Source organism: Gopherus flavomarginatus, chromosome 8, assembly GCF_025201925.1.
Source record: "Gopherus flavomarginatus isolate rGopFla2 chromosome 8, rGopFla2.mat.asm, whole genome shotgun sequence".
Taxonomy (NCBI): domain Eukaryota; kingdom Metazoa; phylum Chordata; order Testudines; family Testudinidae; genus Gopherus; species Gopherus flavomarginatus.
The window spans coordinates 115,263,394-115,277,961 of NC_066624.1; the positions used below are offsets into that span (position 1 = coordinate 115,263,394).

Consider the following 14,568-nt stretch of genomic DNA (forward strand, 5'->3'; position numbering starts at 1 on the left):
TCCACAACCAGCTCCTGGGACCGTGGACCTTTGTCATCCTGATCCTGAGGAGAGATGCCCTGACCAGGTCAGAGAGAGGGACCCAGATGACATCATTACCTCTACTGGCTCCAGCTGAATTCCAAACACCACCTAAGATGAAATAGGGTCAGTCTTTTAACAACAGCATCATCAACTCCAGCCCATCTCAAATAACTCGTCTTTTCTCCAAAAGACTTATTGCCATGTTTGATGCCATCCAAGAAACTGTCAAAAAAGGGTGTTCTTTTTCTTCTAAAAATGCTTTCTAACTAAAGAAAAGGAGTGGGGGGAATGTAAGCCTAATTCATTACATTAACATCTCAAATGTTTTAACTGTTTTTATTTATTGGCATCGAGGCTTGTTGCATGGATTGGTTCCTGAGTTAGAGTGCTATGTACGGTGTGTTGTTGCTGGTGAGAATATGCTTAAGGTTGACGGGTTGTCTGTGGGCAAGGACTGGCCTACCTCCCAAGGTCTGTGAAAGCAAGGGATCATTGTCCAGGATGGGTTGTAGATCACTGATGATGTGCTGGAGAGGTTTAAGCTGAGGACTGTAGGTGATGGCCAGTGGAGTTCTGGTGGTTTCTTTCTTGGGCTTGTCTTGCAGCAGGAGGCTTCTGGGTACACGTCTGGCTCCATTGATTTGTTTCCCTATTTCCTCGTGTGGGTATCATAGTTTTGAGAATGCTTGGTGAAGATCTTGTAGGTGTTGGTCTCGGTCTGCGACTCTAACTCAGGAACCAGTCTATGCAACAAACCTCGAGGCCAACTCTGTCCCCATAGCTACACCAGCAACACCATCACAGGACCTAACCAGATCAGCTACAACATCTCTGGTTCATTCACCTGCATGCCCACCAATGTTATATACACCATCATGTGCCAGCAATGCCCCTCTGCTATGTACATCAGCCAAAATGGACAGTATCTATATTAAATGGACACAAGTCAAATATTCGGAATGGCAATATACAAAAACCTGTAGGAGAACACTTCAACCTTCCTGGCCACACAACAGCAGATTTTAAGGTAGCCATCCTACTGCAAAAAAACTTCAGGAACAGACTTCAAAGAGAAACTGCTGCGCTTCAGTTCATTTGCAAATTTGACACCATCAGCTCAGGATTAAACGAAGACTGTGAATGGCTTGCCAACTACAAAAGCAGTTTCTCCTTCCTTGGTGTTCACACCTCAACTGCTAGAAGAGGACCTCATCCTCCCTGATTGAACTAACCTCATTATCTCCAGACTGATTCTGGCCTCCATATTTATACCTGCCTCTGGAAATTTCCATTACATGCGTCTGACAAAGTGAGTATTCACCCACAAAAGCTTATGCTCCAATACATCTGTTAGTCTATAAGGTGCCACAGAACGCTTTGTTGCTTTTTATGTTTCTGTGATTCGTTAACCATTTATTCCATCTAAATTAATACAGCAGGGCTTCTGTGGGTGGTAAGAACTCTATTAAGGGTCGTGTATGGCACACATTCCTCTCTAAAGAACTGAACTGAGGTGCTTGCAGGCTACTGGATGGTGCAGAGCTGAGGTGGCTTTGAGGCAATGGATGGTGGTGCAGAGCTAAGGTGGCTTTAAAGGGGTGGGTGCAGAGGTGACACTGATGCAGGTGGCACTGATTTACCTTGGGCTGAAGCCACAGTGAGCAGCAGCCTATTTGAAGGACTCTGGTGTAGGCCTCCCTACCCAAAAATCAAAGCTGAAATCACCTCAACTAGTTCAAATGGTAATGCCCCAGACAGCACTGACTTGCCAGAATCCTTGGACTCCACCAACCTGGGACAACAAACTATGAAGGGAAGAAGAGGAAAGTTGCTAGCATTCATCATCCATTCACAACTGCAAGAGGAGGATGGAGGTTGGACCTGTTGTTAAGACACTTGGGGGGAGGGTGGGGAGGATGACTCTTAGGCCTGGTCTACACTACGCGTTGAAACCGATTTTAGCAGCATTAAACCAATTTAATGCTGTACCCATCCACACTAAGAGGCCCTTTATATTGATATAAAGGGCTCTTTAAATCGGTTTCTGTACTCCTCCCCGACGAGAGAAATGGCGCTAAAATCGGTATTACCATATCGGATTAGGGTTAGTGCGGCCACAAATCGATGGTATTGGCCTCCGGGCAGTATCCCACAGTGCACCACTGTGACCGCTCTGGACAGCAATCTGAACACGGATGCAGTGGCCAGGTAAACAGGAAAAGCCTCGCGAAATTTTGATTTTCATTTCCTGTTTCTCCAGCATGGAGCTCTGATCAGCACGAGTGGCAATGCAGTCCCAAATCCAAAAAGAGTTCCAGCATGGACCATACGGGAGATACTGGATCTGATCGCTGTATGGGGAAACAAATATGTTCTATCAAAGCTCCATTACAGAAGACGAAATGCCAAAGCATTTGAAAAAAAAATCTACAGGCTACACAGTGCTGCGTGACAAGCGTAACGGGAAGCCAGAGCGGCAAATGGATGCTCATGGAGGGAAGGACGGGGTACTGAGGACTCCAGCTATCCCACAGTCCCCAGCAGTCTCCGAAAAGTATTTGCATTCTTGGCTGAGCTCCCAATGCCTGTAGGATCAAACACATTGTCCGGCGTGGTTCAGGGAATAGCTTGTCAATTTACTCTCCCCCACACACACATGTGAAAGAAAAGGGAAAGAAATCGTTTCTTGACTTCTTTCAATGTCACCCTATGTCTACTGAATGCTGCTGGTAGACGTGATGCTGCAGCAGTGAAGAGCAGTATCCACTTCTCTCCCCTGCCCGGTGGCAGATGGGACAGTAGGACTGGTAGCTGTCCTTGTTATCAACCCATGAGTGCTCCTGGCTGGCTTCAGGTGAGGCTGGTTGGGGGTGCCTGGGTGAAAATAGGAATGATTCTTGGTTATTCCCAGTAGATGGTACAGAATGGCTGGTAACCATCCTCATCATAGCAACTGGGGGCTGAGCTCCATCAGCCCCCTCTCTTTCCTATGTAAAGAAAAGATTCTGTCCTGCCTGGACTCTCATAGCAGCGGCATGCTGGGTTTTTCTCCCCTCCACTGTTTAATGTCCTGCCTGGACTGTCATAGCACCGGGAGGCTGCCTTCCCCTTGTTTTATCTCACTAACAAGTTACTGTTTCTTATTCCTGCACTCTCTATAACTTCATCACACAAATGAGGGGGACACTGCCACGGTAGCCCAGGAAGGCTGGGGGAGGAGGGAAGCAACAGGTGGGGTTGTTGCAGGGATTTCACTTTAGTCATTGTACCTTTTAATTTCTGTTTAACTAACCCCCTCATTTTTGCATAGTTCCCCTTTTTAAATTAAATATCACAGTGTTGGGCTGTTGAGCTATTCTTCCCACCACAGGGATGTTAAATGTTGTTATATTATTGTCACTATTTCCAAGCTGTCCTATTATAGTTACCTCCTGGACCAGCTCCTGCGCGTCAATCAGGATTAAATCTAGAGTTGCCTCTCCCCTTGTGGGTTCCCATATCAGCTGCTCCAAGAAGCAATCATTAAAAGTATTGAGAAATTTTGTCTCTGCATTTCATCCTGAGGTGACATGTTCCCAGTCAATATGGGGATAATTGAAATCCCCCACTATTATTGAGTTCTTAATTTTGATAGCCTCTCTAATTTCCCTTAGCATTCCATCGTCACTATCACTGTCCTGGTCAGGTGGTCGATAATAGATTCCTAATGTTATATTCTTATTAGAGCATGAAATTACTATCTATAGAGATTCTATGGAACATGTGGATTCACTTAAGATTTTTACTTCATTTGATTCTACATTTTCTTTCACATATAGTGCCACTTCCTCCCCCGCCCCCCAAGACCTGTTCTGGCCTTCTGATATATTTTGTACCCTGGAATGATTGTGTCCCATTGATTGTTCTCAGTCTACCAGGTTTCTGTGATGCCTATTATATCAATATCCTTCTTTAACACAAGGCCCTCTAGTTTACCCACCTTATTATTTAGACTTCTAGCATTTATGTACAGGCACTTTAAAAACTTGTCACTGTTTGTTTGCCCTTATCCATCACTTATCATCATTGTAAAGTTTGCTTATTAGTTGTCTTTATTCTTAATAGGATTGTGTGAATTGTAACAACACTGGACTAGATTCACAAAGGGATTTAGGTGTCTAGAAAACCACTTGGATTCACAAAGCTTGAGTTAGGCACTCTATACAATGATGGGGGAGAGTTATTGCCTGAGCTTTGAATTCACAAAAGCCAGTATGCTAGGTGGCACTCTACCTAACCCAGCCAATGGTAGCTGCTAAGGTGAGGATTGTGGCCTAAGGCCCATTCCCTCTCAGGCAGTTTGACACTTAAGGTGGGGGTTGCTCCATTTGCTTGTTAGCCCCTTTCTTAGAGTTAGACACCTAGGCTGTTTTTGCAAGAAGCCTGGCAGAGGAGTACGTTTTAGCCCAGTGGTTAGGGTACTCTCCTGGATGTGGAAGACCTCCAGTTCAAGTCCCCTTCTGCCTGAGATGTTGTCAGACATCACTGGTCTGGTGCTCTGTTCTGTCCAATGTTGATAACAGTCGGCTGCAAGCGTCTGTTCCCTCTGTGTATCCCTCAGTATTATATATATATGAGACGTAAAACAGAAATTTGAAGTAGCGACCCTACAAATGAGGCCTTTTTATATAAATGTCTTGTAATTACTACACAGTACTGCCCATTTGTGTTATAGGTTACCCTTACTGCTGGTTGTCACCCTCTGGTAAACTTTCCTGGGCAGGAAAGAGGAACTGCTAGTGTCTCTTGTTCCATGGATTGCATTGCTCTGTGATACACCAGTAGTTGACGTAGATCCAGTTTTTTATGGATGCTGCCTTTCAGCTGACCAATTTATCAAGTATTGCTGTGTCAAGATTTAGTATTGGTATACAGATTGTTTTGAATAACATGTGGCTCAGTTAGGTTGCAGTGTCACTGAACCAAATTATGACTGGTACTATCAGGCAATTTGTTTACCCAATTTGTAGTTACCATGTAACTTTTTTTTTAACCACTTTTTCCCCCTCTTGCCTTCATGTTGTTTGCTGCCATTTATTTGTTAATTTATACCTGTGTGTTGGTTAAACAGTTTAGCAATGTTATGCACATTGTAAATGATATAGAGCAATAATACAGTACTACAGCAATAATAGTTGCTTTTACACAATAGCCAAATTCTAATTAACTGACAATGATTTCTAGCCAATTGCCAACTGAATTGTTCATATATGATAAATTGACGTGTATTTGACCAGTCTCATATTTATAAAGCACTTCATTTTTCTTGATGCTTAGGGGATTTCTTCACTGTATACCGATATCACCTGGTGTTTTTGTGGTGTGATATCTTCTGATGTCTTGGGCCTGTGGGAGGCAACCTTAAACAGCTAGTTAGTTAACATAATAAAGTTTTTTGTTTGTTTTACATCTCTTCTTGTTTTCAGTAATCCAAATTTAATGCACTGATGAATGTAGTTTGTTTACGATGTAATGGGGACCAAGTCTTTAATAACACAAGCTATACTTTTGCAGTTGTTGTATAGGCATTCATTTTTCAATTGAGGTGCAGTACTAATATTTTATAGTAAATAAAATGCTTAACTGCTAAAATAGATGGTCACAAGCTTCCATGAGAAGGTATATTTCTTTCCCTTGCTGAACACTTTGTTTTAGCAAAAGAGTTAGTAACATAATTTTAACAAACGTTTTACAGTTAATTTGCTTGTGATACCAATTTCATTTTTGCTAACTGTTTAGAAGCACAAACATTGGCAACCACTACTTCCCTTTAATATAACTTAAAAGAGAATAAAAATTAAACCAAAATGAATTTTAAATACAGGTCAATGCAAATAATTTGAAGGCATTAAAGTTTTCTGACACTTGGTTATGTTGTGAGACAAAGGTGGAAGCATATTGAAAAGGTGGAACCCTGTTGAAATTGTTTGGTTAGCTTTATGCATAAATTGTTATGTTTAAACATTTTTGCTATGACATTTTTATCACTATATTTAAAAGTGCAAACAAGTTTATGAAAACCCAGACAAGAAATTAACATTTTGTTAATATTACCTTAACCTTAATGTTGAGGTTTCCCCTTACATTTTTGTTTCTTTGAATAAAAAAATGAAAAACAAAACTGTGATTAATAAAAGAAAAGTCTTTTTGTTTGCAATTGCATTATTTTTTGGGGCAGCGATATATGTACATATATTTATAACTGAGACCTTTTTGAACTTTGATAAAAAAATTGTAATAATATGATGGTTATACTCCAACCATAATTTTAAAATAGTGTAGTACCACTTATATATTTTTTAAAGTTATAAACTTGACTTTTGTTGCAACAAAATAAAAATAATAAAAAGTCGTCATGTCACACAACATACAACACAGGCCAACATACATGACATATAGGACAAACACAATTAAAAACAAATGGTGCTAGAATTCTATTTATAACTATACAAAATAAGGCAAACAAAAATAAAGGGCAATCTTCTGGTTTGTGCATCATAGTTGGGCTTAGACCTCTGGATGCCTAGATGGAAGTAGCCGTGCACATGCATAGAAGCAAAAACTTTGGCACCAAGGGAGCTTAAGTAGCTAGAGCTTTTGGCAGCAGTTTAGTGGGAGTTTTGTGAAGCCCAGAGGCACCTGCTTCTGGCATTTAGGCACCTAAAGTGGCAGATAGCAATTCTTTTGTGAATCAAGCCCACTGTGCCTGTGATAAGTGACAGGTATATGGAGTGAAGGGCATAACTGCATCAATGTGCACGTCTGATCTCCATGCGAAAAAGCTTGATGGGAATATATGCTCAAAACAAAACAAAAAAAAGTTCCTGGACACTTTATTTCAATCTCACTCTACACTCACGATCAACATGTTATTACACATCTGACCCAGTAGGTGTTGCTTAAGCAATGACAGGTTATAATTTGCTCCAGTGTCTCAGGAATTTTGCATTTTCCTTTTCAAGGCTGAAGTTAATATAAACAGATGCAGTTTTTTCCTCTCCCTTTAGAATGAGATGTGTGCTGGCGGAACAAAGAGTAATTGTTATGCAGCGTGAGGGTCTTGATTTCCAACAAGGAGTGGTCTGAAGAGGAGCAGACTGACCAGAATATACTATAAAAGCATTGATCACTGGAATTCTGAAGACTGGAGACGGAGCAGAGAACACGCAGACTTCATCATGAACTTTCAGGGCATATTTTATCATCTCTGCTTCTTTCACACTGGTAAGTGCCTGCTAATCTTGAGGGAAGAGTTCACTGGGCCACTTGGTACCTCTAGGGTTGACTAGTCTGTGAGATGATACAGCACAAAGGGAATTAAAACAATTTCAGAATCACTTTATTTCTGAAGGAGGGAGGAATATGGTGGGAAAACAGACAGCTGAGTTGGATCAAAATGATCTTTTTTTCCCATCTCTCATTGGTATTAAATATTATACTTTGTCCACATTGAGTCTACTTTTTCTGCTGATCCCACGCTGTTTATTTTGTCTGACTGTTTCAGATGGGACCAAGGTCCCATCTGCTCTCCGTGGACATTACAGCTCCCCATGGCACATTTTTTGTAGGTGATTGCACTGTGAGAATTTGCTGTAATGTATTTTATGATTCCATTATGTGCCTTGGATTCCCTCTGTACTTTTCATTGCTACTCAGTGATTGCAGAAGCGTTAAAAAGCTGCTCGTGGGGCAGAACAGGAAACATGAGGTGTAAGCGTGTGGAGTGGAATGAATGTGTTGTTAAAAAACTGGCTAAAATAGACCTATATCAGTGGAGGGACCACAAAGACAATGGGAAACCCAAGGACTGAACAAGTGATACATATTCATGGAAATCTCTGCCAGGTGGAATATGTGAACTCAGCATGGGTCTGCAAGTGTTGGACAATGGACTGAAATGTATCAGGTGGCTGGGATTAGAGTTGGCTTTTGGGAGAGAGACAGCAGTTCTCCGGTGAGACTGACAAAGAGGGAGAGGGCCAAAAATGGAGTCCATGGTAGCTTGGCCGGGTGGAATACTGGCCAGAATTGACTATGTCTTAACCTTTATTACGCTATGCTAATAAATGCCAGTTGATTAATAATGCCAGTTGACTACTCTGTTTTAAAAAGGCTACCTGGTGTAACTGCCAATACTTGCTGAGATGTGTTGTTCCCTGAAGAGTGTAAAGACTCCTGGTCAGAGACTATCTCAGTTGGACTTGGTGGGCAGCGCTCATGGGTGTGAAGCAGGAGTGCTGGCACCGAGAGGCTCTGTTGCAGAGGTGTTGCAACCCCATGACCTACCCTTACGAACAAGTGGGACCCCTTTGGGGATCTGGCACACTTTTCCTCCAAAGGTCTGTTTAAAAGCTGGGGCATAGCATAGATTCTGTGGATCCATGACACCCTAATATCCCCAACCTTTTCTGTTATGCACCATGCTTTGTGTTGCCTTTCCCTCACCCTTGAGGTGATTGCATTTTTTATTATTATTTTTGTCACTGTAGTGCCTCAGAGCCCCAGTTGTGGACCAGGGCCATGTTGTGCTAGGTGCTGTACAAACACAGAACAAAAAGCTAGTCCCTGCTCCAGAGAGCTTACAATCTAAGTATAAGACAAGGAACAGCACAGATGGCTACAGACAAAAGGTAGAGTACAAAGAGACTAAATAGACAAGACAGATACAGGGTGCTGGAAGGAGTAGAACACACAGTGAACATAGGGTAGTGGCAAATGCCATGTTAATTCCACAAGTTTGGTTTCTCCTTTGAAGGAGTGGGTGGGTTTACTTAGGAGGGGATCAGCTGAACGGGCGGGCAAGAGGAGAGGGGGCAGGTGTGGAGTGAATTTGTGCTGAAGAAACTAGAGGGGAGGGGAGACAGAGAGGTAGGGTTGGAGCAAACAGCCAATGAGCACAGGGCAGAGAGAGAAATGTCAACAGTTTTGCCTGGAATGTCCAGGAGTCCAAAGGTGCATTGACTGTTCTTATGCCTCCTGGCTGGCTATCTCTAAAGCACTTTGAAATTCTACAGAAAGAAAGATGCTCTGTTTATGTGTAAAATGATCTTGTTTTAGTCCTTTTTGAGTTGGCTCCTGTAGAAAGTCCCACAGAATATCAACAGCCCCAAACATTTTCCTGACACGTGTGTAAGTTGCAGTATATTACTCCACTACTGCACAACACTAGTATTGTTTTGTTGCTAAAGGAGGTAATTGGCTGTTTACCTGTCTGATGGTGAGACTATACTAACATAGGACCTAGGAATGTATTTCAGATGGAAGTTACTAGCCCCCAGCCTCTCATAGTTAGTGTACCTCTGCGGAAGATCAGAAAGCTGAGTAAACTTGGGTTCGGAGACTAGCTTTCTGTTTTAATGCATTCTTGGCCAGCTGTAGCAGAGAATTCAAACCACAAGTCATCTCTGTGTTCCTAGCCCCACCTCAAATGGGTTAACTCCCACTGGAAGACTAAAAGACATCCTCTGTTACAAGTAGGCACCTGGCCAGATGCTGGGAGAAAAGCTGCAGTTTGGCAAGAGAGAAACTTCAGTTAAGCCCCGGTAAGCAGAGTGAGGAAGAAAGAGGTGAATTCATTGCACATGCTAGAACAGGGATGGCCAACCCGTCGCTCCGGAGCCACATGCGACTCTTCAGAGATTACGTAGCCACTGATTCTGGGGCTGGAGCTATAGATGCTAACTTTCCAATGTGCTAGGGAGTGCTCACTGCTCAACTCCCTGCTCTGTCCCAAGCCCTGCCCCCACTCCACCCCTTCCCCTGAGCCTGCCATGCCCTCGCTTCTCCCTGCTCCCTCCATAGCCTCCCGCGCATATGAACCAGCTGATTGCTGAGGGGGGAGTATGTGCTGATTGTTGGGGGCTGCCAGCAGAGGAGAGGCGCTGGTGGCCAGGGAGCGGATGGAGGGCTGCTGACATATTACCGTGGCTCTTTGGCAATGTACATTGGTAAATTCTGGCTCCTTCTCAGGCTCAGGTTGGCCACCCCTGTGCTAGAAGAATGTGGAGCTGGGCAGGGGCCTTTTATCTTTCATCTCACAAATTAATGTGAGTAAGAGGTGATCATACACCTTGCCCAATGCAGCCTTATCTTCACAGACCCTTGTATCAGACACAGGAACATAGAAATTGGAGACTAGCATTTAGCCACATGTTCTGAGGCACTTATGAAAAATTGAAAATGAAATAGTTTTGCACATAAGAGAAAAAGTGGATCCTTTGACCTAAGTTCCCTCTAAGCTATGTGGCTGTGTGGCAGGCTATCAAGGGCTACGCAGGCAGGGAGAGGTGCCCCTCCCCTGGCCCAGTCCTGCTGGAGCTGCCACGGCCAGGGAAAGGCACCCCTCCTCCAGCCCAGCCCAGTCAGAGCTGCTGCAGCTAGGGAGAGGCGCCCCCTTCCCCAGCCTAGCCAGAGCTGCCATGTCTGGGGAGATGTGTCCCTCCCCCAGGCCCAGCACAGTCCTGCTGGAGCTGCTGCAGCCGAGGAGAGGTGCCGTTCCCACAGCCCAGCCCAGCCCATCCTGGCTGAAGCTGCCGTGACCAGGGAGAGGTGCCTCTTCCCTGGCCCAGAGCTGCTGCAGAAAAAGAGGGCTAGGGACAGTCCTCTCTCCTTGCCACAGGCCTGGGGCAGCCTGTACTCCAAGCCCCTCATCCCTGGCCCCACCAAGAGTGCTCACCCCAATCACACACCAACCCTCTGCCCCAGCTCTGAGCTCCCTCCCACACCCTGAACCTCGGCCCCACCCCTGCCACACATCACCTGCATATTAGTGTACATAACAAAATTCATTCTGCACGTGGACGTAAAAAATTAGAGGGAACGCTGCCTTTGACGATGGGATTCTACAAACTTCCAAAAGGAAGGAAAAAATTATTGTTAACTTGTAAATGGATTAATAAAGAATACAGTGTATATCCCTGTTCTCCCAAGGTCACCTGAGATTCCATGAACTGGCTGACCACCTAATGCAAACCCAAACTGTCCCGCCTTATGTTTTCTACTAAGGTTATGGCCACATGACGAAATTAGGTTGATTTTATAGAAGTCGACGTTTTAGAAATCGATTTTATACAGTCGATTGTGTGTGTCCCCACTAAGTGCATTAAGTCGGCACAGTGCATCCACAGTACTGAGGCTAGCGTCGACTTTCGGAGTGTTGCACTGTGGGTAGCTATCCCACAGTTCCCGCAGTGTCCACTGCCCACTGGAATTCTGGGTTGAGCTTCCAATGCCTGATAGGGCAAAAACATTGTCGTGTGTGGTTTTGTGTACATGTCATAAGCCTCCCCCCCCACCCAGTGAAAGGAACGGTAAACAATCATTTCTTGCCTTTTTTCCTGGGTTATCCATGCAGATGACATACCATGGCAAGCATGGACCAGGCTCAGCTCACCGTCACCATGTGTCTCCTGGGTGCTGTTCGAAGATGTGGTACTGCATTGCTACACAGCAGCAGCTCCTTGCCTTCGTGGCAGTAGACAGTGCAGTATGACTGCTAGCCGTCATCGTTGTCTCCATAGTGCTCCTGGCAGACCTTGGTGAGGTTGGTCAGGGGAACCTGGACATAAATGAGAGTAACTCCAGGTCATTCTCTTCTTTAAATTTCATCTCATGGAGATTCAGTCCTGCCTGGACTATCGTGAGCTGGAGGCTTCTGCCTCAGGCTACTCTCCTAGCCAGCAGCACCGTGCGGTCGCACCTACCCCACCCTACCCCTTGCTCCCATGGCTCATGAAGCCTGGACAGTAGTAAGGAGCAGTTCAAATATTGGCTGAGCAAGTTTAGAATGGTGGTAGAATGTTCCTTTGGACGTTTTAAAGCTCACTGGCCCTGTTTGCTGACTAGGCTGTTTGCGATTAGAAGAGCACAGCAAGGTGTGCTGCACATCACAGAGGCTTTGAAAACCAGTTTCATGACTGGCCAGGCTTCGGTGTGACAGTTGTGTGTGTTTCTCCCTGATGCAAACCCACCTCCTTCGTTGATTTTAATTCCCTGTAAGCCACCCTGTAAGCCGTATCGTCAGTTGCCCCTCCCTCCGTGAGAACAATGGCAGACAATTGTTTCATGCCTTTTTTCTGTGCAGACACCATACCACGGAAAGTGTGCAGCCCGCTCAGCTCAGCCGCCGCTGGTGTGTCCTGGGTGCTTCTGGCAGCAGACGGTGCAGTAGGACTGTAAACTGGCATCACTGAATGACTGCTTCCACTGCCGCTCTGCTCTCCTGCTCTGGCAGCAGACGGTGCAGTGGGGCTGTAAACCATCGTTATTGAATGACCACATCTGCTTCCACTCTGCACTCCTGCAGACGCCATACCACGGCAAGCATGGAGCCCGCTCAGATCACCGTGGCAGTTATGAGCCCTGTAAGCACCATGTGCATTATCCTGCAGTATATGCAGCACCAGAAACTTCAAAAGCAGGCGAGGAGGAGACGGCAGCACAATGACAAGAGTGATGAGGACATGGACACAGATTTCTCTCAAAGCACGAGCTCTGGCAATTTGGAAGGCAATGTTGTTAACGGGGCAGGTTCATGCCATGGAATGCCGATTCTGGGCCCAGGAAACAAGCCCAGACTGGTGGAACTGCATAGTGTTGCAGGTCTGGGATGATTCCCAGTGGCTACAAAACTTTCGCATGCATAAGGGCACTTTCATGGAACTCTGTGACTTGCTTTCCCCTGCCCTGAAGTGCCAGAATACCAAGATGCGAGCAGCCCTCACAGTTGAGAAGCGAGTGGCAATAGCCCTCTGGAAGCTTGCAACACCAGACAGCTACTGGTCAGTCGGGAATCAATTTGGAGTGAGCAAATCTATTGTGGGGGCTGCTGTGATCCAAGTAGCCAACATGATCACTGACCTGCTGCTCTCAAGGGTAGTGACTCTGGAAAATGTGCAGGTCATAGTGGATGTCTTTGCTGCAATGGGATTCCCTAACTGTGGTGGGGCGATAGATGGAACCCATATCCCTATCTTGGGACTGGAGCACCAAAGCAGTGAGTACATAAACCGAAAGGGGTACTTTTCAATAGTGCTGCAAGCACTGGTGGATCACAAGGGATGTTTCACCAACATCAACGTGGGATGGCCGGGAAAGGTACCTGATGCTCGCATCTTTAGGAACTCCGGTCTGTGTGAACAGCTGCAGCAAGGGACTTATTTCCAGACCAGAAAATAACAGTTGGGGATGTTGAAATGCCTATAGTTATCCTTGGGGACCCAGCCTATCCCTTAATGCCATGACTCATGAAGCCATACACAAGCAGCCTGGACAGTAGTCAGGAGCTGTACAACTATAGGCTGAGCAAGTGCAGAATGGGGGTAGAATGTGCATTTGGACATTTAAAAGTGCACTGGGACAGTTTACAGACTCGGTTAGACCTCAGTGAAACCAATATTCCCATCATTATTACTGCTTCCTGCATGCTCCACAATCTCTGTGAGAGTAAGGGGGAGACGTTTATGTCAGGATGGGAGGTTGAGGCAAATCGCCTGGCCGCTGATTACGCACAGCCAGACACCAGGGTGGTTAGAAGAGCACAGCAGGGCATTTTGCCTCTTATATTGAGGGTCTGCTGGTTTGGTGTGAGAAATCACACAGGCAACAGAAGTCGGCTTGCAGACAGACATAGTAAGCCACAGTCTTTTGGCTTTGTTAACCTTCATAACATGTGGGAACGGTTTCAAACAGCAGCGCCCTCATTTCCCATACCAAGCACCCATTGGATTGGCCTTTTAAAATGGATTGGCCAGCAAACACCGGGACCATACGCTGCCATGCTTTGTTATGCAATTATTCCAGACTATGTGCTACTGGCCTGGCGTGGTAAAGTGTCCTACCACGGAGGACGGACTAAGGCTGCCCTCCCCAGAAACCTTTTGCAAAGGCTTTGGGAGTACATCCAGAAGAGCTTCATTGAAATGTCCGTGGAGGATTTCCGCTCCATCCCCAGACTTTTAACATTAACAGACTTTTCCAGTAGCTGTATTGGCTGTGAATGCAGCCCAAGTCTTCAGGGCAAATTAATCATTAAACACGCTTGCTTTTAAACCATGTATTATATTTACAAAGGTACACTCACCAGAGGTCTCTTCTCCACCTTCAAGGTCCAGGAGTCTGGATTGGGAGGGTACTGGCTCCAGGGTGATAAACAGTACCTGACTGTTGGGGAAAATGGTTTCTCCGCTTGCTTGCTGTGCGCTATCTTCAACCTCATCATCATCTTCCTCATCCCCAAAATCTGCATCCCTGTTGCATGAGAATCCACTGATGGAGTCTACACACAGGGGTGGGGTAGTTGTAGGAGCACCCCCTAGAATGACATGCAGTGCATCATAGAAGTGGCATGTCTGGGGCTCTGACCTGTAGTGGCCATTTGCCTCTCTGGTTCTCTGGTAGGCTTACCTGAGCTCCTTAAGTTTCACGCGGCACTGTGGTGGCTCCCTGTTATAACCTCTGACCTTCATGCCTTTGGAGATTTTTTCAGATATTTGGGCTTTTTGTCTT

At 45.3% G+C, this 14,568-nt stretch overlaps 1 protein-coding gene across 1 annotated transcript in view; it reads left to right on the top strand.

Moving 5' to 3' along the window:
• The window catches only part of MELTF (melanotransferrin), a 68,936-nt gene that overhangs the window by 1,427 nt on the left and 52,941 nt on the right, over positions 1 to 14,568 (top strand). Inside the window, exon 2 of the mRNA XM_050963913.1 lies at positions 7,071 to 7,287. Coding sequence (XP_050819870.1) covers positions 7,242 to 7,287 — 46 coding nt within the window. The 5' untranslated portion in view covers positions 7,071 to 7,241. The remainder of the gene's footprint in view (positions 1 to 7,070; positions 7,288 to 14,568) is intronic.